Source organism: Rhinichthys klamathensis, unplaced genomic scaffold (assembly GCF_029890125.1).
Source record: "Rhinichthys klamathensis goyatoka isolate OS25496 unplaced genomic scaffold, OSU_Roscu_1.1 h1tg000418l_1, whole genome shotgun sequence".
NCBI lineage: Eukaryota > Metazoa > Chordata > Actinopteri > Cypriniformes > Leuciscidae > Rhinichthys > Rhinichthys klamathensis.
Window position 1 is genome coordinate 131,975 of NW_026606916.1, and position 24,109 is coordinate 156,083.

The following is a 24,109-nucleotide window of genomic DNA, read 5'->3' on the forward strand; positions in this document are numbered from 1 at the left end:
GTTAGTTTAGCTGAATTAACCTTTTAGCTAGTTTTGTTTTGTTTTATTGATTTCTTTGATTTGGCATCTCTCGTGCGCTCACCTTCCCACCTTGTGTTTTTGTTTGTGTTTAAAGTCGTTATTTTGTTATTGTTCGTATTCATTGTTTGTATATAGGCCTATTGTAAATATTATTTTCTTCATGGCACTGTGGATTAATAAATCATTTTGAGCTGAGTTCTGAGGTCGGCTTCTTTTTCTTGCTCTGTTCTGTACATTGAGGTACACACACAATTTTTAAAAAGTGTTATGCCCTTATTTCCCTAGACATCGTAAATAGGGACAGACTGGGTTAGGGACTTGTAAATCATTGTTATTGATCTAAAAATTTCCTCCAGTTTAAGGATTAGATTATGGTTTGGGTTATAACTATAATTGTTGTTCCAGGATCAACGAAACATGCTGACCCAGGACCATGCATGCAAAATCAGTCCTTAGAAATCAAATCAAACGAACAGTTTAAATGTCAGATAAAATAAAAGAATGCAGCTTGGCCTGGGAAGAAGTTTGACTTCATTCCCCATGCACAACCTGCTGGTCTTAGAAGGGTTCTGCATGATACTTACAAATCACACAGACCATAATAAAACAGCTTTATTGCCCGACGAGATAAAGAAAATAAGAATGAAGATTGACATTCCTACACAGTATTTGACACAACGGCATATGCCTGAAACCAAATATTACACACAGGATGACATATTTTCTAAGGCAGATTTTGACCTGCTAAACTGTTGTAAAAGAGCTTGTTTCAATATTGTCACATATTAGGTTGCAGCATAGACGAGGTGAAGCAAGATCTAAATGCAGCAGTATTTATTTTCAAACTAACTAAAAATCTTTACAAAACCAAATAACAGGAACAGAACAACCTAGAATAGAGATGACGACAGACAAGGAACAGACTGAAACACAAAGACTAAACGTGAAAAAATATATTGTTTTTATTATATATTAAGTGATATCACAAATAATTGTATTCATTGAATCCTCCCAAACTATCTAAAAAGCCAACTAAAACGTATAGTCATTCATGTAGCAGGGGTTTAGTGAAGCCCCTGAGCCAAGGAGAGGCTTATACAATACTGATGCCCTGCCCCTGATATGAACTGGGTCAGGGCCGTAGCTAGAGGATTCGGGGCCCCCTGAAAAAATATTGATGTGGGCCCCCACCACCCTTCACCAATATCATATACTGTACAATAGATGAACATGGAGGCCCACATAACAGAAGATGGTGATGTTGTAAAACCTTTATTTTAAAAGTTAAATGTTTATATAAAAATTACAACTAATAAAAACTAACAAAAAAAGCAAGAAATTGTTAAATAATAATAAAACCAATTTTTAAAAAGTAATAATTTTTTCCCCCATCAGTCTGTTATAATTCATAAATCAAAAAGTAAACATTTAGAAATTGACAAGAATGCAGTCTAATTAAAAAAAATAAACCATTCATTGTCTTATTTTTTAATGAAGATAATATGGAACTGGTAATATTATTAAATAAAGCGAATACATTTATTCATCCAAGTGCAGTGTGTTGTATTCGTGTTTTCTCGATGTTTTAAATATCATCAGCCGGCAGGTGCATAATGCAATGCGTCGTGACTCGTGTAAGTTAACGTTAATTTTTTTTTAACTCTAGTTACAATAGTGTAAAAAGACAGGAATTTAGACCACGTAACTTGCCAATATCTTGGCAGTCCAAGCAGTCGTTTTTCCATTTTTAGACCACCATACCACATATTCTTTGTCCACATCAGGTTCATAATCAATAAGGTTCAACCGGCCAACTTCAACTGTACGGTTACTAAATTCATAAAGAGCGTACATATTTCCAAAAAGATTGTTTGTTTACAATTCCCACTGCGTCTGTATCCTAGGCAACAAGAGAGGAAGCGCGAGTGCGAAGGTTGCCAACACAAATGCGCTATTTAGGTAGGGTATGTACCATGGTAAATCTGAGGTACTATACTATGTACCATAGTAACAGCTACAGTACCATACAATGTACCATGGTAATATCTGAGGTACTGCAGAATGCACCATGGTAATATCTGAGGTACTAGGGTATGTACCATGGTAAATCTGAGGTACCATACTATGTACTATAGTAACATATACAGTACCATACTATGTACCATGGTAATATCTGAGGTACTAATGGTATGTACCATGAAGGTACCATGGTACTACTATGGTATACCATTGTATGTACTATAGTTTATCATGGTAAACTTTCTTATGGGATTTTGCAACAGACTCATAAATCAACTAAATAATGTGGCGAACTACTCATACAATGTTTGAGAGGAGATCAAGGTTGATTCAAGTTAGATTACGGTCAAGTATGATGCAAGTTAGAGATTATGGCCAAGAATGGTTCAAGTTAAGCACACAGCCACTCTCTGTATTATCTGTTTATCAGGATGGTCTTATACTGCCTATGCTTGGCTTATAAGATCTCCTTGGCGATGACAAAGATAAACTGCTATGGATCGCATTATTGTAATCACCATGCAGACACAACAAAACTTAGAGCTGATGTTGTAAGCAGGCCACTAGCAATTTATGCAGCTACAAAAATTACTTTGGAAAAAGATTTGAGAAACCTTTAAGGCATGAATAGAACAAGCAAACAACAGGCATCCATCACATCAGGGCCTGGGACAATAAACTAGCTAGTGGTGCAGAAATAAGTTTCATTTGAAAATTTCTTTACAACATATACAACATTGTCCATAAGATTTTTATTTATTTAATAATTGCGTTTATTGATTTTGAAAAAAAAAAGACATTTAATAAGAGTTACGTGTGAACACAGACATACAGAGGTAATCATTTATTATGGAAATGGTTGACCGATTTTGTAAGGGCAGATTCTGCTAAAATCGTAAAACGATTAGAAAATGAAACTCCCTTGATGAATTACAAAACAAGTGAGCAGTTATTGTGAGTGAAATTTGAGCTTGGGCTGCACAGCAAACATTTATGAATGTCAAATCAGGCTTAGTTTTTGTATTGGTTCACCATCTCTTCCAGTTTAGCCTGGTTGGACCCCGAGAAATCGTCCAGCTACAACAGAAAACAAGTGATTAAATCATCCAAACAATAACTGGAAATAAATTAAACACCTCATGCATATTCATAGAGACATATCTGTAACTTTGTACAGTTGATATGTGACTAATATTAGTTCAATTAAAAAAGACAACAGAACTAACCTTCTTCCCGTTCTTGTAGAAGTGGAATGTTGGCATACATTTGATCTCACAAGACTGGGCTACATCCTGAAAAACACAGAATGTAACTTTTATATTGCTTCAGACTTTTTATTGCTCTCATTCTACTGCTTTGAGCTAATGAGACTTGCAGGGCACATTCAGAGCAAGGAATGAAAGCAAAAACATAGAAGTGGGACTGAAATGTAACCACACCATTTCATACTTTATTCTAATTCTGCTACCCTCTAGTGGTGTATTTCATGAGTAAAACAGCAAAAAAAATACATAGATGTGCATTTTTTTTTCCTGCCGATGTGACTGTTACAGGTACTTCCCTATACAGACATTTCATTGTATTGCACATACAATACCTATGACTACAGAGCAAGTATTTGTCCAACTATGTTACAAAAGCAAACTTAAAAATAAAAAAAGGTTAGGTGACAAGAGCATTTCTTTAATCCAAAGGGATTTGGGCCTAAACACTATGAGCAACTATGGTTGCAGTAGAGTAAACAATAAGATTCATGAAAGAAAAAGCTTTACAAGGAATTCCGACTGGTTTTAACCAACAAATACACGTTACACGACTGCGTTCCCAAACAGCAGGTATCCGCCTCTGAACAAAAGATAACATGACAGCGTTTATTGCGTTCGCAGTCTGATGCGCAAGTAATTTATAATATATGGAAAAAGACCCAGACTAACCTCTGCTACTGCAGCAACTTATATTTAGTGATATGTGGCAATTTATCAGGAAGTGACGATTGTCTCCTCTTTGCCTTGCTGGATGGAAGCGGTGCTCTATTAGCAAATGTTTTATGCGATATTCCAATTTTGGTCAAATTTGCAACTTAGTTTTGATAGAAACATAACTATTTTAGGCCTACTCTACTTCATGTAGTTCCAAAAAGACTTTCGTTCGGAACACAAACGAAGATATTTTTAATGAAATTGAGAGATTTCTGTCTCTCTATTGACTATTCACTCAAAACTCTGACACAAAACGTTCATAAAGAGATCTGAAAATAAATCCACATGAATAGAGCGCTTTAATCCAAGTTTTCTGAAGAGACATGATTGCTTTATATATTGAACAGATTTAATTTAGGCATTTATTCACAAATAAACATTGATCCGCAAACATACATAGGGAACTCAAATAAGATCAAGGGAAGCTCAAACATTATTGACAACAGAAGACTTGGATTAAACCGCACGATTCATATGGATTTATTTTACAAATTTTTTTATGAACGTTTTGAAGCATCAGAGTTTTGGGTGAATATACTTTCAATAGAAGGACAGAAAATTCAGATTTTGTTAAAAATATCTTAATTTGTGTTTCAAATAGGGATGTACCTGAATGAAAATTCTGGGCCGAAACCGAAAATTCTCGAAGCACTTGGCCAAAAACCGAAACCGAAAAAAAGAAAGAAAATGGATTTCCTTATTTTAAAATGTTTGTTTGTATAATTGTATTATTATAAGACCTCTTTAATTGAATACAATAATTAAAAAAATACATGCCAATAAAATAAAATAACCACACTTTTATTTAAAGTAACACAAAAATTTCACAGAAAATAGGCCTGTATTAAAATAATATTAAATATCAATATATTAATATCAATATATTATTCTTCATTCAGTTCTATGCAACATAATTCGATTTAACAGATTAATTTTTTGACCAATTATCAAAATAAAGTAGTCCTACAAAGCTAATATTATCAAAGCCTGTGAGCAGATAGCAGGGAGTGGATCAGTGAATGAGAGGGTAGCGTCATTTTACCAGCGTTGCCCAGCACGGCTATACACACCATATTACAGAACAGTAGGGCTATTGCAAAAAGAAACACATCCAGAGAAATTTCATGTCGGCACGTTTTTCGAGCAGACGTTGCTTTTCCGGTGAGCGTGAACAGTACATTAGTGGAGCGTTTGGGCTGAGATCGACTGAGCAGAGCAGAACACTGAGCAGTCGCTTTGAAGTTGTCCATCTTCGGAAGTGGAGCCGCTCGCAAAGTTACAAAACATGCTGCGCCTGAGTAAAAGCTGACCGCTGAACACGGAGGGGCGGGGCAGCATATTTTCGCCCTTTTTTCTCTTTCGGCCAAAAACCGAAAATGTCATTTTCGGACGATCATTTTCGGCACCCGAAATTTCGGTACATCCCTAGTTTCAAAGATGAACGAAATCTTATGGGTTTGGAATGACATGAGGGAGAGTAAATGACAGAATTTTCATTTTTGGGCGAACTAGCCCTTCAATTGACCGTTCGCAAAGTTCGCCCCTTTTAGTTACTGTTGCCATGTCCGACAAGCCATGCCGCGGCGCTCTCATGCCACACCATGTTCTCACGCAGTGAAAAATACATCGCTGAACAAAGGACACTGACAACGTGCTGACAGACAGGATAGAGAAGGTTACTTTTGATAAGAAACAAAGATTCAACTTTCAAATTTGGTCATTTTATAAAGTTTTGTGGCTCTTTAATGTGTCGTGACAGGTCGCTGTAGAGCCTCAGTTAAAGCTGCTCGTGAACCGATCATCTCTTCCTTCTAGTTAATTTTTAGAGCAACAAATAAACATGAATGAACATCAGAAGGAATGTTGTTTCAACCATGGAAAGACATCAATACACCGTTTTTCAAGTTCAAATCCACCGACGTTAGTCTACTAACTCTCCTGACTGCTGAGTCGGACAAAATGGCGGATTATGATTGGTCAGATCGCCTGTCAATCAAACTCCCTGCGAAGGGTGTATTATCCAGCTTTGTGCTAGCTACATTAAACCAAAAAGTATGTCTTTTGTTTAAGTTCAGAGTTTGTAATTACACATGTAATCTAACATGCTGTTAACGCACCTACAGTGCATTAGGTAGACGTTTGCATGTTTGAAGATGCATTATACAGTTTTGTATTGGTGCAGCAAATTATGTGACATGAGTTGGCATTAATTATTTTATAACCCTACAGCTCTAACAAAAAAACTCACCTGTGCATCATCCACGTCCACTTTGAGGAAGACCACATTAGCATAGGAAGGATTTTCAGACAGACCCTACAAGCGAGTCAGATAAGTTAATTCCAACAACCCAATGCATATAGTGATTCAGATGCGAAAAACCAAAGGTTACTTACTTTGAAAAAAGGTGCAATGCTCTGACAAGGCCCACACCACGTGGCTGTAAAGTCAACCACTATAAGCTTATCACCTGCCTCAGCCAGAGCTTTGTCAAAGCCGTCCTGTGAACAAGTCAATGCTGGTTTTCATATTCTGTCACCAATACCATAAAGAGATATTTTTTTTAAACAATACAATGTCACTGTGGACCCTTATTTTTATACAGGCAACAACATGTTTGTAATAAATTACAAAGACATGATTATGTGACCTTATCTGCCTTTACATCATTCCAGACTGTGGAGTAAAACCAGCCACTCCACTCACATGCTGTTCCAGACCAGCTTTTATTAGTCTGTGTGCATTGCTTGATGATGCACAAAGCTTGATGCTGCTTTTAGAACAATTTTCATTAGTGGAAAAGAAATAAACTAAATGGCTACGTTTTGTCAATAATTAATTATTTGCTTGTTTATAGAACTGTTATTTCAAAGGAATATAGTTAATAATGCTTCACTGAAATTATTGTTTAGTTAAATGCGTATTTTGTGCATCTCATTTGCTATAATTAAATTGTTATATGTATACTGACCACATGCCCTCTAGTTACAACACAAAAACCACAATGGTAGACCACCTGTCAATACTTTTGTAATGTTAAAATTAGGCTATTTATCAGTAACAGACGGAATCAAACAACATGGTGCCTTTGCATAAACTCAAACAAATAGTAAGAGGAAGTCAACATGATGACAGTTAATGAAGTCCTTGTATACCGTCTTGCCTCTTTCACTGCGGCAAATTATCAAAAAAGAAAAAAAAGTCGAAAGAGTCCAACCCACGTGATTTGATGGCGCGCTTCGTCTCATCAGGCCGCGATCACAGATATAAACAAAATGATACAAGAGTCAGAGTGTGATATTTTAGGTATTAAAGTATAACCCGTAAGTTATATGAAACCACGTTTTTTTAAACGGTAGAATGAGACGACATTGCGTTATCATAAGCAGGAAGTTGTGTAACGTTAATGTAGAGGTTTGCCAGCTGCCGCAAAACTATGTAACATTATTTCACGTACATTGGTTCATAATTTTACAACAAAACTGTTGGAGTGCGAATAACGTGATATGAGAATGGCATTTTGGGGGGTTAATCATTTTTTGCTTTCGGCTGTTGTTGTGGTTAGGTAACGTGACGTGACACTAGCTGGTGTAAAGAACCGGTTAGCTGATAGGCTAACTAAATAACGTTATACTTTTTTCAGAATCTGAAATAGCATATTTAATTTGATCATTTGCTAATACTTTGTGAATTCTTACACAGGGCTGTTACATTTTCGACAAACTTAAATGAAATCGGTTTGATGGGCAGCTAAAGGCTCTCGTGCAGTTAGTCAGCAAAACGTGTCCTAGCTCCCTAGTCATACCGCGTGAATTTGCTTATTTTTTGGTCGAATTAATTTGTAAATAAAGCTCTGTTAAATCAAGCTATCGCTCTTACCTGATCTTCAATGATGGTGATCATTTTATCGCTTTACTGCTGCCTCGAGCTCAGAGAACAAACCAAACCTTCCTCAACACGCTCGCCCACAAATGGACCGTCTGTTCCTGCCTGTATGAATCAAGCGTGTAGTTTACAGCATCGATTCATTCAAAAAGCCCTGCCCATAAACGCGCTCTCGCTGGCGGACAGAGGCTAGAAATGCACCATTGTATGACTGGGACTCTATAATGTGGGAGTATACTGGACATTCTTGCTAAAATAAGCCCACCCAACATGTTTTAGATATTTGAGATATTTTGCAGAAGTTGTTAAATCCACGTGTCGTGTTCAATTTGACAGACATCTCAAGCAGTTAACTGTCAAACAAACCTGATTTTATATTGATATTATAATTTCTAGCTTTGCATGATCATATAGTTGATGGCATTCCATTATTTGCATGTCGCATTGTTTTTTCCTCGTCTGTTATCAGAACTATGGCCTACACGAACCACTTTTAAATTTGCATAAACTTTTTTTTACGTCACTGTGACTGACACTTTAACAATTCACTTGTGTTGACTTTACAGTGATTGTACATTTATATTAAAACACTTTTTGAGCCAGTGTTAAATGTCACTTTTTTGAGCATTGCAATATAACTCACATTAATATGAATTCACATTATTTGGTTTCTGATGATCACAGTGCAGATATTTTATCTAATAAACTTGTCTTTTTTGGGATTTTTGCACTGTTAAAACAAGGTGTGAAAGATAACAGCAAATATGAATGACATGTGCTAAAAACAGTCCATTAAATATCAAAATTAATGGTAAAGCAATAAGTAAATGTAACAATAATACATGTATATTTAAATGTGTTTTCATGAAAAACTGTTACCAGTGGTCACACTGTTAATTTGCACACAAATTGCCCACATAGGTAATTCTCATGTCTAGTGCCATGTGCGGTTCCTTTTTTCTGCTCTTTAGAACAACCTTCAGCTTCACTCAGCCTGTTCTGTGATGTCTCGTTCCATCCCATCCAATCACATGTTAATCATTTTCTTTGAACACTGATGAAAATGCATGGGATGATGGTGATGAGTGTGTTGTAATAGGATCTGGAATAATTGCTCTTTGAAGTCTTTGAGTACGATGTTGCCACAGATACGAAACACTGCCTCTGGCAGCTATTCACCGATTCCAGGTGTCTGGCCTATGTCTCCATCATTTGGAAAGGAAGCCTTACAGCCGCTTTAAGGGCATGTGAGTGTGGTTGTATAGCCTTAAACGTTTGACTGAGGCATGAACATCACGTTATAGTTTAATAAGGAGATCTTAGGCGGTCTGAGAAGGTTTTCACTGTGGAAGAACTTATTTATAAACATCTGGTTTAAACCTGTGCGAATTGGGGTAAATGATGCTAAAGATGTTAGAATGCTATTACAACTGATTAAGCCAAATAGATAATCAGCAAAAATGACCTCAATAAAAGTCTATTCGCTTACAAATGAACTATCACACATTTTACAAATACCTGGATGAATGCAAACCCTCACAAATCTATTGTGATTATTGAATGCCATAAAAAACTTCAGGAACAAAAAAGAACAGAAAAGACATTTTGTGGACTGCAGAAGCATCAAGTGCTGAAAACATGGGTCCATATCTCAGATCCGATTTAAAAGCCAACAGTTTTACAGAGACAATTATTAACGTTAATGACAGCTCTCATATCTAATCTGTCTGCAGCTGTAGAGCGGTGATTGTAAAGTGGACGTGTCTCGCTCATTCCATTTCCTAGGTGTTTTGATCTCAGCCGTAGAGTGTAGACAGATAACAGGTTAAACAGGAAAAAACAATAGATTGAAAACATGGAAATAGTCCCAATATAAATAGGAGACAAACTAACCTGGAGGCAAAAGAGTGTCAACTGATCACTCACATAAGAGTAAAGGGAACGTGTGCATTTTTAACTGGCTGAATAGACCTTATTATATTAATAATGTACCCAAACCAACTTGTTACTTAAAACAGAATTCAAATTTCATATATATATATATATATTTTATTCCAATTTTCCGAAATAGTGTACTCTAGAGTAGACATGCCATAATGTGCAAAGCTGTCATCTTGGTCACATAGTGCTATGGTCAAAATGATGCATGACCTTGGACTGACCATCACAAAATATAGAGAAAATTTACAATTTTAATATTAAAGTAACAACAGGTAGTTTTTTGCTCTCGGGCTCCCCCTACAGTTGGGAAACAGTATTGTCCTCTACTACTGTCGTAAACTGTCATCCTACATGCACGTGCATTTGTTGACAACCATGATAGCCCTGAACACTGTAGGAGGAGGTCACATGCAGGTGTTCCCGCGTGTGTGAAATGTCTTCATCCCAGGTACAGTGGCATATATTTCAGCATGTCATATGAATATAATTTCATGTGTTTTATTTTTTTTATAACGACAAATGATCGCGTTTACAAGCCAGCGTCATTATAGTAGCCTAGTCTATTGGTTACCGTTTTACTGAATCTATATGATACTTCAATGCAATGTTTGAGTGGTTGATAATAACCATATATCGTCAATATTATAATATCAAGCTACCATAAATGAATCTGCAAATTTTACAAATCGATTTGCATTATAGCTTGAGGCAAGACAAATAAACAAATATCACAGACATGTTTGGTATCCTAAAATATGATTTTATTAATAATCTTCCTCCTTTCTTTGTACATTTCTTTTTAGGTCAAACATTAGCTATTTGCATTTCATCGATTGCAAAGTTCAAATCAGAACGAGAATACTAGCGATAGCTAACAATCAAAAACTAGAATATCGTTTACTAGCTACCAGATTGATAATTCGCTACTACTCTAGCGAATTAGAGAGGTTAGAGAGAGGCATTCTTTTTTCGATGGAGGGTTCGATGCTCCCTGCACACGCAAGGTCTCTCGCTCGCTTTCTCTCTCTGCCGTCCGCGCGCGTTGGAGCATAGTCTCTGTCTCGCGTGCGCGCTCGCTCTAGATTCCGGGAGATTTGAACTAATTTGCGGTATAACTTGTCGATCACGAGTGGCTCAACAGGTAGAGATCTATAGATAAACTCATCTTTCAGGCATTTGACCGACCGGGTTGACAATTTAGCGTGAGAAACCGGGGGTGTGGCGTACGTGTGGCGTGTGAAACCAATTAAATGCGGGTGTCTCACGGCCAATGCGTGAGAGTTGGCAGCTCTGCAATGTTGATCCTCGTTCTGCCTTTAACGCGATCACTTTCTCTTTTTCTCTTTTTGCTTTGCTCCGATAAAACCTTTGCTTTCTTGTTTTTCTGTGCTGCTTCGGCCATGACTATAACATTTGGCTCGCAAGTCCGATTTTAAGGAAGTGGGGGTGGTGGTGGAAGTGACGTATATGCCGTAAAGCAGTCGAATTTTGTAGTTCTCTTTGTTCGCCGGTTACTACCCGAAACCCGAAGTTTAAAAGTACGATTAAAAACGCTACAGACCCCGTCAGGCTATGGCAGACGTGTCATTCAACCTATTGTAAGTCGATGTACCATCACAAGAGACTTGGAAATATATTATGAAGGTTGAAAAGTTACCTGTTGTTACTTTAAAAGCCATTTCTACTCTGCAAATAATTCAAAATGTTATATAACTTAAAATGTGCTTGTATTTAAATGAAATGATTTTGTTATATTTATAGGTTACACCAAGGATCATATCATGAATAAATATCTTAAATATATATATATTACATTAAAATACTTTCTCCAATCCCAGTTTAATGTGTAGACTTAAGTAAGCCATTTCTAGCTTCTTGAAATGATTAGAAATTGTGGTGGTTTCAAGTACAAAATCAAAGCTTGTTTTATTGGCACAATGTAATGGGTGATTTTGAATATTGTGATATATTTTTAATGGGAGAGAGAAAGAAAAATTAGAGTCTTCAGTTATGTGAAATATCATTGTATCCAACAGATTTTGACCCTTATCTGTCTTTATTCATGGCCCCTTCAGAATTCAACAATAAAACAATAAATGCATGTCATGTTGTCTGTTGTTCATATTTTCTTTTGAAATGATGTTTGATGTTGATGACACGTTTGACATATCTGAGAATTTATGTTAAACACATCATCAACATTCACATACCCCCAAAGCCATATTAAAATATATATTATTCAAGAAGACAGATATTACACCCAATATTTGGGAAAAATCACATTAAAAGAGTAATTTTCATTTAGTCTTACTGCTTTAGGTAATTTATTTAATACGTCAGCAATGTTTGAACAGATCTTTCAGAGAAACCACAACAAAATATGAGTAATAAAGGCTAAGAAAACAAAGGTGCACCAATGCCCAACATTTAAAATGCTCCAGTGTGTTGTTTACTTGTAAATATGATTGCTTTACATCCTTTGAGTGCAACAAAACTTCTTCCTTCTAAAACACAAAAGCCTGCTTATGGCATATTCTAATCATAAAACAGATTTATCAGAAGAAAGAGCCTGCTCTTGAAAAGCTTGTTAAGAGGACACAATGAACAGCACAAATGCTTGTTCAAACATCATTGTTTTCAGTGCATGGAAGTAAAAAAAAAAAGTACTGTTATGAATTGCAGTATTTCTCACATAGTTATAAAGTTATTAAATGTCTCATGTAATCATCCAGTTTATTATGAATAAAATCAAGTTTTCATATATCAAGGTAAACACAAATGCAGCCCTCTGAAACATGTCAGTTAATGTAAAATGCATTCTGCACTTAGAAAGCAGAACAAACGTAACTAAGCTTTGGATAGTGACATGCTGTAAATGTGGTACAGTACGTGTGGTTGGTTATGTGGTCCAGTTGTTGCAGATATAGATGCATGAGATGGATTAAGGCTTGGCTGTTGTCTTGCCTGGTTCCTTCCAGCCGCCAAAAGCTTTCTCCAGGTAGAGGGCGGTGGCCAAAGAGAGACGGTCCTGTAACTTACCTGTCACAATCTGTACGCCCAGGGGCAAACCCTCCACACTCAGCCCTAATGGACACTGGGTCACTGGCAGGCCCAGGATATTAAAGATACCTGCAGAGAATAGAACCGCTTAGAGCCTAGACCCCTCCGGGAAAGTGGCCCATTAATGCCATGACACACCAAGCCGACGATCGGCTGAGCATCTCTTAGCTCAGTTTTTGCAGTATGTCAACACTTTTTTAGTCTACTAAATATAATGAACTGAATAACAGGCTAGTATAGGTAAAAGTCACATTTTATACTAAAATAAAAAAAATTAAGTAGCGACTAGTTTCTTTTCCTTTATTAGACTATGCAAACAATAAATGAGTTTTTACCAGATTCAGTGGATCTTGAACTTGTTTTTTTTTTTGATGATGTTCAGGCTGGTGTAGCTATATTTAATGACTTTTGATGAGGTTCCTTTGCTTCATCAACAGTTGTCATCAGCAGAAAAATCCTTCTCTACGAATGCGTTGGCTAGTTATTTTCCCGCTCTTGCTACAACATGGCAGCTGCGCAAATTGATTTTTAAACTGCAAACGCAGTTTTCTAATTGTGGTATTGTAATTTAAGGGAAGAAATAAAATAATACAGACATAATTGAAATGCGGGACACTGATTACGTCTTGCTGGATGCGGGACAAAGCTCCCAATTTCGGCTGTTCTAATTTTACATCATCTTACTTGCCAGAGAATTCAAATATGCAAATATTTCCATAACGACATGGCTGTCTGAATGAAGAAAGTGATTATCATTACTCATATTCAAAATAGTAAAAAAGTGATGCTTTGTTCACGGTTTGTATATCCACAGTTCTAGTTAAGGTTTCTCATTTTGAATTATGAAAATAGACACCTGTCACCTACTGATATAGAGTGTAATATCCTCTCACGCAGGCGTAGAACGTTCGTACTAGTTGGCCAAGCACAGCTTTAAACCCAGACGCATGCGAGGTGACACCACAGTCAGCTTTCAGTTGTGGCTAGTTCTTTGATGTTGGTTTGGTGTGTCGCGGCCTTAATAAATAGATTAAAACCAACAACACTTACCAGTGTAAGAGAAGTTGAAGGGCGTGAAAACTGGGTGGTGGTGTTTTGGGGCGATCTGTGGATGAGAGGGGTACAGCAGCACTCCATCTGTGCCTAGTAACTTCTCCAACTCCTGCTGCAGACTGTCCTTCTGCTGTATAATGAATGAAGATGGATGAGAACTCTGGAATAGCTCAACTAGAGCCAGACCTGAGAAAGAGAGACAGAAAGGGACACTATTATCATATGCATTCATCTTCAGATACTCAAAAACACACGTCTTTAGATACTTTTGGGAATACTCATCACAAGAAGACTTGCTAGCACTGATTTGCATCAGAATTTGTGAGACATGGAGCGAAAGAGGAATTCAAAGTTAAAAGTGCACAAGCTTATTTGCTGTCACACACCTATTGCTGCTATAGTGTGAGAAGAAAACCCCAGAAACCACTTGAACAGCTCCCAGACTGGCCAGACCTTCTTCCCGCCTTTACTCATTAGCTCCGAAAATGAGGTGGGAGGCTGAGATGGGAAAAAAAATGACAAAACCATCTGATAAAAACTACGTTGACAACTAGAACATCATTCATGTTATGCAGCACCCCAAATACAGTATAAAAATGAATATGCTTGTATTGTAAGAAAGCATGCGAGTGATTCTATAATTGCAGGTACATTTGGTGTCCAAAGTCATTATTTTTTTCTTTTTTCAAATGGTTATATTTTTGATTTTTTAATCATTTGTTACTCATTGACATCACAAGCTGAAAATCACGATTTCTTGTTGTCTGAATTAGTCAGTGTATTTATTTTCATCATGTATCATTGTATAATCAAAACATTTTACTTTTCTTTTTGGTAATATTTCATTTATAAACACCCAAAATACCGGTAGTAACTTTCCTAATTCTACAACATTAAATTGTTTAATAACTTTTATCTTATAAAAATGTCTGTCCATAAATCTTGCATCAATTCTGTTACGGTACTATACTTTTTGACTTTAAATTGGTGGAATTATCTCCCACGACTGTAAGATACAGGAATGATGTCACTTTCCCTCACTGATAAGGTCTGAAGCACTGAAATGTATGTGTGCTCTCTCTGAGAAAATATTTTAATCTAAAAAGTTATTTTAAAAAGAGTTATTTTGTAAAACGAAAATTGTTTAAACCAGAATTTATCACTGATCACACAGTGGGTTGTTTAAAAGTCTGTTAATCATGATTGCATTAGTTTCATGTGCTCTTAGAATTTATGCTAGCAAGTGAAGTTTTGGGCTAAAAAGTTTTAAATGGTCAATTCTGTTACCGTCAAACTCTGTTACCAAGGTAGAGTAACAATGTTAACAGTATGTAACAGAATTGACAGTAACAGAGTTGACAAACAATGCTCTAAAGAAAAGAAAAAAATTTCGTTAGAAGTAAAAAAAAAAAAAGGAAGTAACTTGCACTGAATTATTAAAACTGAATATGTTTTCAATAAGACTGGAAAGAATTTCTGTTAGTGAACAGTTCGTAACCTTTTGCATTGCAAAATGAATCTCCAATTATAGAATCACTCATGTATATAAAAAGTGTAAACAGGCTCTGCTTTAATTGAGCTCTGACACTTAAACTTAATTATAACTTAATATAACTTAACAATAGCAAAAATATCAAGAGGATGCTTAACTGAATGAAAATAAAGAGCAAAAGTTAGCCTTTGCTCAGTGAGAGATTGAAAGTTATCTTATGGCAGTCAACAATCTTCTGAAATTGACTTCCATCTTTAAAAAGTTTAATTTATTTTTTATCCAATATATTCATTTAATCCATGTTATGTACAATAAGGGCATGAAAATTGTATGTACATAAAAATTGTAATGCCCCAAAACACACACCTTTCCATCCTTGCCAGGTGAAGCCATCATAGTTCCCCAGATCTGAAAGGAGTATTTGAGCTGTGGGATGAACAGCTCTTGAACCTTAACCCCAAGGTCTGCCTCTAAGCGTTTGACTACCTAAAAATAAAGCTCATTTTAAGATAAATATCAACTGACTGAAGCCCATCCACACACACACACACACACACACACACACACACACACACTTACTTACCATCTTCTGTGCCTGAAGCAGCTGTGCGTCCACTGGAGAGACTAAATGAGAGCCCCCATTGTGGGGAACAGAGAAGAATCTCAGCTTTTTTAAATCTACTTCATCAGAGAGAGACAGTCTAAAGAGAGTGAAACAGACAGAGAGGATTTTTCATTTGGGATGCATTCGTAATAGGGGTTGATTTAAACCATTGAAAATAATCAAGATGAAGGTGAATAAACTTCAAGAAAAAAAACAATGAAACTATAATGCAAATACACTACCGTTCAAAAGTTTGAGGTCAGTAAGTTGTTTTTTTGGGGGTAAATTAAAGGTACACAATGTTACTTTTGGCCCTCTGAAGTCGTTATTGTAGATAACCGTTAATAGACTATATTAATGGTTCCTTGAAAATAAATTCCAGCACAGCACTATAACAACCATCATGAAATTACCCTTCACAATAGATAATGCTTTAAATGAACTCTGTTAGAGAGCTACATATGGGAGTTTATCTGTTCAATAAAACACCTTACTTGACTGTAGCTACTTTTATAACATTTCAAATCCCTCAGTTCTCACCATCTCCGAAAAGCCAAGCCAATGTTAATTCTTGTTTTATTACGAGCTGAATCGCGTTTCTCTTTTGCCAGCAGACTCTCCTTCTGTTTGCGTTTTTTTTTAAACGGGTAATTCCACGAAGGTTGGAGATTTAGCTGCTCCATGTTAACCTTTCTCGCTCATTGTGACAACTAACCTATGCCACTCCCTCACCATACACGCGTCAAAGGGTGCTTCTTATTTCTAATTTGTGCATTCTCCCCTCCTCAACTCCTTTCCTCGCAGCTAACAGCTAACTGCCTCACAATATTGTTAACATCATTCACGTTAACCGCTGGAAGTTCTTGTAAACAGCGAGTGTAATTTGCCCTTATCTCCACCTAATGCAAAAACGGCTTGCGACGCAGCACCGGATGTAACTGGGCGGGCTGAGACAAAACATGGAAGCGATCGTGCATAGAGCCTATTAGAGAATTGAGATGTCCTTCAAGATGGCTAACTTTGATCAGTTTCTGGTCCCCGGCTGGAGGTTGGACGAGCAAGAAAACGAGGAAGCATCAAATTGAGAAACATCCAAAGTAGCCGGAGCAACTTTCTCTATTTACATATGTGACAAAACACACATAGTGAATCAGTGAAGACAAAAACACATTTTCGAAGAAGGATTGATGATGTATTGACTCATTCTTTAAATTTTGTTCATTTTGAACAAAAAAAAGTTACATAGTGTACCATCAATAATTTTAATCAGAAAGGATTAATTAAATTGATCAGTAATGACAGTAAAGACATTCAAAAGATTTCTATTTCAAATAAATGATTTTCTGTTGAACTTTCTATTTATCAAAGAATCCTGGAAAATAGGATTTCCACAAAAATATTAAGGAGCAAAAACAACATTGATAATAAGAAGCATTTAGAATGATTTCTGAAGGATTATGTGACACTTAAAACTGGAGTAATGGCTGCCTTGCCATCATAGTAATAAATTACATTTTAAATTACATTTATTAAACAGAAAATGGTTATTTTAAATTGTATATTACTGTATTTTTATCAAATAGATGCAGCCTTGGTGAGCATACGAAACGTCTTTAAAAAAATTGTTTTAAATCGTACAAACCCCAAACTCCGAATCATAATGTAGATGCTATGTAAGTATTTATGTCATGTTGCACTTATGTAAAAAGTTCATATTTGCTCACAGTGTTGCTGTGAAGACCATATCTATCTAATTATTTTCTAAATATCATATAATATTACTTGTTTGCATTGGGTCCTCCCATGATGCTTAGCATGGGAATCAGGTCTTCTGCATAACGGCACATAGGTCCTGTACACAGAAATCCCATCTGCAGTCCCGAGGTGGGAGGATACTGTCCATCATTACTTACGATACCTTTATGTACAGAGAAAACTAAATGTAGTTTGCGTCCTTGTGGCCTTAATCAACATTACTACAATTACAACGTTAAGTATATATACAGAAGAAACCACATACTCCCTCTGTAGATTGTCACCATTATTCTACTAACCAACACACACACACAACTGCACCCATTCTTCTTACCTAATGATGGCTTGTGTCCGAAGATGCCATTGAAAAAGCAGGGAATACGGATACTACCCCCGATATCTGACCCAACTCCAATCACAGAGGCACCACCACCCAATATACTGCCCTCACCTCCTGCAAGTGACAGAATTAACTACAATTAATTTTCATAAATGTTGCCCTGGCAGTCATATTGGACCTATAGTGACACCTAGTGGAGAGGATGAAACACGCACACACACACACACACACACACACATATATATATATATATATATATATAAAAAAAAAAAAAAAGTTTTATAATTAAGTATACTGTATTACACTAAATTGGGACGGGTCCCAGCACTTTGGATCCTATTGTTAGTTTAATTGCTTCTTGCTCTCCTCATTTGTAAGTCGCTTTGGATAAAAGCGTCTGCTAAATTATTAAATGTAAATGTAAAGTGATCGTGTCTCTTTAGAAAATTTTGACTAAACCGCTCAATTCTTATGGATTAGTTTTACAATCTCTTTATGAACTTTTTGAAGCATCAACGTGTCAGTTGTGTAGCGGTCTATGGAGAATACAGAAAGCTCTTCGATTTTATCAAAAAGATAATTTGTATTTCGAAGATGAACGAAAGTCTTACGGGTTTGGAACGACATTAAGGTGAGTAATTAAAGAATTTTCATTTTTGGGTGACCTAACCCTTTACTGGTTTTAAAGCCGTTTTATTGGGCTAATAATAATATGACTGGATTCTTTATCTTGTGTGAGTGTTTATTGACTTGTGCATACATTGAAACAATAATTTTCTGTAAAGCTGCTTTGAAACAATATGTATTGCAGCGAAAAGAGGTAGACAAAAAAACTTGAATTGAATATACATATTTTGTTTTAAAAAACATTTATTTCTTTAGGGGTAAAACGTTTTTAACGATGAAAAGTTTAATCAAATAACTTTGAATTCTATTTTAATGTTTCATTTTTGGTTTATTTTTTTAATTTAGCTCTATTTCAATAAAAAATAAAATGCAGGGAGTATCTTTAACAGTAAAAAAAGTGTATGCAAAACTCTTAAAGTGCATAAAAATGAACAACAATGTCTGCAATTGTATACTAATTATGAATTAAGAGTGATCGATCGCATGTTGGATTTTTCTGTCAGTTTTACTATGGTTAAAGTGTCAGGATGTGTATAAAAATGACCTGAGCTGCCGCCTGCAATTCTCTCAAAGTCATAGGGGTTGTTAGTGATGCCATAGAGGTGGTTGTGGGACTCTAGCCACATACAGAGTTCACTGCAGTTAGTTACACCCAGTGGAATCGCTCCCGCCCTCTTCAACAGTGCAACAGATGGGGCATCTGCCCCTGAAACCAGATCCCGTCTGCTCAACAGTCCTGTCGAGTTAGGCATCCCTGTTAGGAAGAAAACAGAAAGTGTCACCCTACAGACATATACCATTCTGGAATGAAGAGTTGTATAATATACCTTGCAGAGCAAAGGCCTCTTTAACAGTGATGGGTACTCCAAGTAGAGGTAGCCTGTCCTCCAACACATCCTCTCCTCCTGTCTCCTCCTCTATTAGTTTGTCTACCTGTGCGGCTTCCTGAAGCGCTGCAGAAAACCTGAACAAATGAGAATGTGTGTTCAGAGTCAGAATGAAATGTAGGATGATTTTGCCCTTGAACTCCCTCACCTGTCCTTCACCATGGCATTGATAAGTGGGTTGACTTCCTGAATGCGGTCAATGTAGGCCTGTACCACTTCAACACTTGTTACCTAGAGATGTTTGAAGGAAATCAATAAGTGTTTTGAATGCATAATGCAGTAAAAGTCACTACACAAATGTACACAAATGTGTGTGGTACCAAACTGAAAGACAAACATACAATAGAAATACACTGATTCAAAACTTAGGTCAGATCTATTGTGAATATAATTCATGTAGCTAATGCATAGATAAATGTGCACACTGTGTTATATCTGTCTGTTCTCCAAGAAAGAAAAAGAATTGTAAATAAATAAATATATATCAATAATACATTTGAGTAATATAACAGTCTGGGGTAATTTTTTTTTTTTTTTTAATCTTGAAAATCTTGAAAAATTAAACTTCAAAATATTTTTCATCAAAGCATGTCCTGAAAAAACAAAACAAATCCTATCCTTCGATAGTATGATGGGTAGGCTTTTTTTAATATTGTGTGCAAATAGGATGTGTGATGGTAATAACATTTGTCACTTTTGGAGAAAAAGTTAGTCAAGTGTTGAAAAGTACTATATGTTTATATGTATATATATATATATATATATATATATATATATATATATATAAATGTTTATATTTTAAAACTTCTATATTATACATCTATCCTTTAAGGCTAGAATTATTATTATATTAATTATTATTATTTTACACAAGCATTTCTTTTAAAGGGGGGGAACTGAAAATAAATGTGATTTTCAGACAAAATAACTGGCTTGATATGCATACCTATAGGAGACTTTTATTGCATAGTTAAGCCCTAAACAATATAGCTATTGGTTTGGTTTCACAAGTGCTGCTGACCTTTGCACAGCCTTGAAAACTCGTGAATTCCTATGTAAATACGCTCCCACTCTGATTAACGTTACCCACATTAATAGCTGAACTATTATCAAAAAGACAAACTGTGATGTTAATAAACTAGGCTACACTGTGTGTGGTAAAAAAAACGTGAAATCCTATAAATAAAAACTGTGAGTTTTTAAGAAACTACTACAACTCCCAGCATTCATTGCAATTCACCTCGTCGCATCTCTTCCTCCTGGGTGGTGTGACTGTGAAATAATGATCTTTACCGTAACGTCATTCAACGTGTAATCAACATGTCATTACGGTCATGCTTTTAAATTATAATGATCAAGATATAGAGCCTATGGAGTTTTTATTTACATCTTACTTCCTTCCGACGAATCTTTCGGGCAAGCTGCATGGCTGAGAGCAACAGAAGTGGGTTAGTGATGGGTGGGAGTCGCGAAACTCCATGCCGTTGCTGAGGTGCAAATAACTTAAAAGCGGCGAATAACATCCACATCACAGCTCGAAGCAGTCGGCTTAAAAACCGCTCGAACCGGGTTAAAGCCATCGTCAATGAGCAGCGATGACACCAGTACGCAGCTTGGTTTGAAAGTGAAAACAGAATTGACTCTTTACTGCCCTCTGCATGCAGTGTGGTGTTACTGAATCCTTGCACTTTGACACAATAAAGGCCATACAGTTATTACCAGTCAGAAGTTTGGACACACTTCACAGATTTTATGGTTATGTCTTTTATTTTGATTTGTTATATGTATTTTCTTATGTTTATTCTAGTTGAACATATATACTGTAGGCTATATCACAATCATAGCTTACATTTTGAATTATATTCAAATTCAAATAAATGTATAATGGGAAAATATTATGGGATGAATTTAGTAAATGGTTTGTGTGTGGACATATCCATGAACTTGATAAATGTTGCAGATATGTTTTACTATCCACAACCAAATGCCTTTCAACATCCGTGTGCAAAATTCAGAAATAAATGAATGTGCAGCCATTTGTACAAATTATTTTTTTTTGAGTACAAAAAAGTTTTCTTTTTTTTATCAAATAGATGGGTAGTTGTGTAATCAAATGAGATCTACTCAGAAAAGATGTTAATGAATGCACGTGTGTGTCACCAGATCCACAAATTTTCTTTGTTGTATGCGCAAATTATGATACACTAAAAATAAATTAGTATTAAAAAATAATGTATTTTCACCCACAAAAAAATAGTTTTAAGCCAGTTATTTATATATTTAGCTGTAGTCAGTAGTAAATATCAGTTTACATTTCCAAACACTCCTTTTGCATTAATTGTAATAATCAAGTGAGATTTTTGCATGCACAGGGAGTCTGACAACAGCCGGTATATGATCCACACGGAGATCTGATCTCACCATCATCAAGTCCATAGGATTACATAAAGGAACAGAAAAAACTGAGAGAGGCTAAATCCAAAACTGTGTGTCTCCAAGACACTTGAAGAAACCTGCAAACTACCTGTGAAAAGTTTAGGCACTTGTGTAAAAGTTCTTCTGGATTTAGTCTGGACCAGGTTTTTTTTCTGTTTCTTCATGTTCTCACAGACGGGCATGATGATCTCTTTGTGGAGAGTAGGCATATGTAGTGAAACTGGACAATGTAGTTTATATTGTCATTGTATTGTGGTCACCAAGTAAGCAAGTAATACCACCAAACACAAATATTAAACACTAAGCTGAGGGATAGAGAGGTCAAGACGGGAACCTCTGGCCAGCCAATGCAGAAATGTCTGGCTGTGGCAGGAACAGCTTTCACAGGAACCTCTGTGGCAATCAACTTCTAGGACCATTTTGAGACTGTCCAAGTAATACCACCAGACACTAAGCTGTCTGAAGAAAGAACAGGGAAACTTTGTGGCTTAAGCCATGAATGCGGAAAGATTTCCTCCAAACCAACCAAGGGGTAGAAAGGAGGGTCGGATTATGACTTTGAACCTCCCTGCTGAAAATTCCAGCATAAACAAGCATGAATTCCATGTTGCTCCAGGCTGGTTTATGCTGGTTAGAGCTGGTATAGTGCTGGTCTAGCTGTGGACCAGCATAGTCATTCTGTTTTCAAGCAAAACTGGTCCACCGGCCCTCCTCCTGCTTCTTCTGCTGGTCCCAGCATGCAAAACCTTGTGCTGGTGTCCAGCAATGCTAGATTTTCCCCACTGTCTTTGTAATAAGCTATAAGATTTGACAGTTCTAAACGGCGAGGTCAGATATTCCGGGGAAATTCCAGCATTATCCTCAGTTAACTTTTATGAAGTCACTTTCCTTCCCTTGCTCGAGAACAGTATGACTATGTTAGTCCACCAGATCAGCACTAACCAGCCTTGAACTAACATGGAATTCATGATGGTTTATCCTGGATTTTTCAGTAGGATTGGCTCAGTGTTATTTTTCCCGCCTTGTTTCTTTGTTCTGTTTTAAAAGATTTAGATTTACAACAGTCTTTATGTTGTGATGAACTGTCACACTCAGGGAGGAAGTACACTACGTAGCCTGCAGGAAAGAGATTGCTAATGTTCCCATAAGGTTATGAAAACATTTCTGAAAGTTCTCGGAACGTTCAAAACGTTCAGTTTTTTTTAAACATTTTAACTTTTTTTTTTTTTGGTTAAGCAAATATTCTTAAGCAGAACATTCTGAAACCACCCAACTGCCACATCATTTTTGTGCTAACATTTTCAGAACAAGTGGCATCAACAAAATCGAAAAAACTAAAAGAAATAAATAGTTAATACATTTTTTGTATGACAATTAATCACCAGCACAAAATTCATGATTGTGGCATGCCTCATTTCTGACTGCGAACAATACAAGTGTGACTTTTTATTTACAACCATTTAACCTTTTTGAATGATGTCTATATTTTGTGTGTGTGTGTGTGTGTGTGTGTGTGTGTGTGTGTGTGTGTGTGTGTGTGTGTGTGTGTGTCTGTGTGTGTCTGTGTTCACATAGAAAGTGCCAAAAAAGTTTCGTACCATTCCACATTCCAATTAAGTAAAATAAAAAATAAAATAAAAATTCAAAATGCAAAATTATTTGGTCTAAATCCAAAATGACTGAATAATACCAGGGGGTTAAGAGATACCATTTAAACGAAATTGTAACATATTTTCCATCTGGGTATCAACTGAGGCTTTACACATGATGTTATAGCCCTATAGCACATACTATATTTTTGAGTAAAATTTTGTCTCAAAATACTTTTGTAAAATATATTTAGACTGTTTCCCATATCTCTCACAAACTTATCATGAACTACAGCCCAATGCAAGTGTAGAGCAAAAGTTAAAATAGCTCCAAGACAAGTAAAAATATTTATTGAACTTTTAAAATTGCAGAATTCAACAGCAAGTTCTTGACAAATGTTCACACATTTTTCACATTTTGGA

The 24,109-nt window shown here is 36.2% G+C and overlaps 2 protein-coding genes across 3 annotated transcripts; both read right to left on the bottom strand.

The window, feature by feature from the left end:
• Positions 1–2,777: 2,777 nt before the first annotated feature.
• zgc:56493 (Thioredoxin-like) lies at positions 2,778–8,018 on the bottom strand. Its single transcript, XM_056235286.1, has 5 exons — positions 7,897–8,018; positions 6,414–6,518; positions 6,268–6,333; positions 3,267–3,332; positions 2,778–3,117 (listed from the first exon to the last, which is right to left on the bottom strand). The coding sequence occupies exons 1-5, from the start codon at positions 7,918–7,920 to the stop codon at positions 3,052–3,054; spliced, it is 327 nt and encodes a 108-aa protein (XP_056091261.1). The 5' UTR covers positions 7,921–8,018; the 3' UTR covers positions 2,778–3,051.
• A 4,478-nt stretch (positions 8,019–12,496) lies between these two features.
• On the bottom strand, positions 12,497–21,309 carry faah2a (fatty acid amide hydrolase 2a). 2 transcript variants are annotated; one of them, XM_056235281.1, is made up of 11 exons: positions 21,056–21,309; positions 19,810–19,892; positions 19,602–19,738; positions 19,319–19,528; positions 18,142–18,261; positions 17,835–17,970; positions 16,032–16,149; positions 15,815–15,934; positions 14,343–14,454; positions 13,954–14,142; positions 12,497–12,972 (listed from the first exon to the last, which is right to left on the bottom strand). In XM_056235281.1, exons 1-11 carry the CDS (start codon positions 21,239–21,241, stop codon positions 12,785–12,787), a joined length of 1,599 nt encoding a protein of 532 aa, XP_056091256.1. In that variant the 5' UTR covers positions 21,242–21,309; the 3' UTR covers positions 12,497–12,784. The 2 variants fall into 2 exon arrangements, with proteins under 2 accessions (XP_056091256.1, XP_056091257.1); XM_056235282.1 differs by having other exon boundaries at positions 21,049–21,182.
• Positions 21,310–24,109: the final 2,800 nt, after the last annotated feature.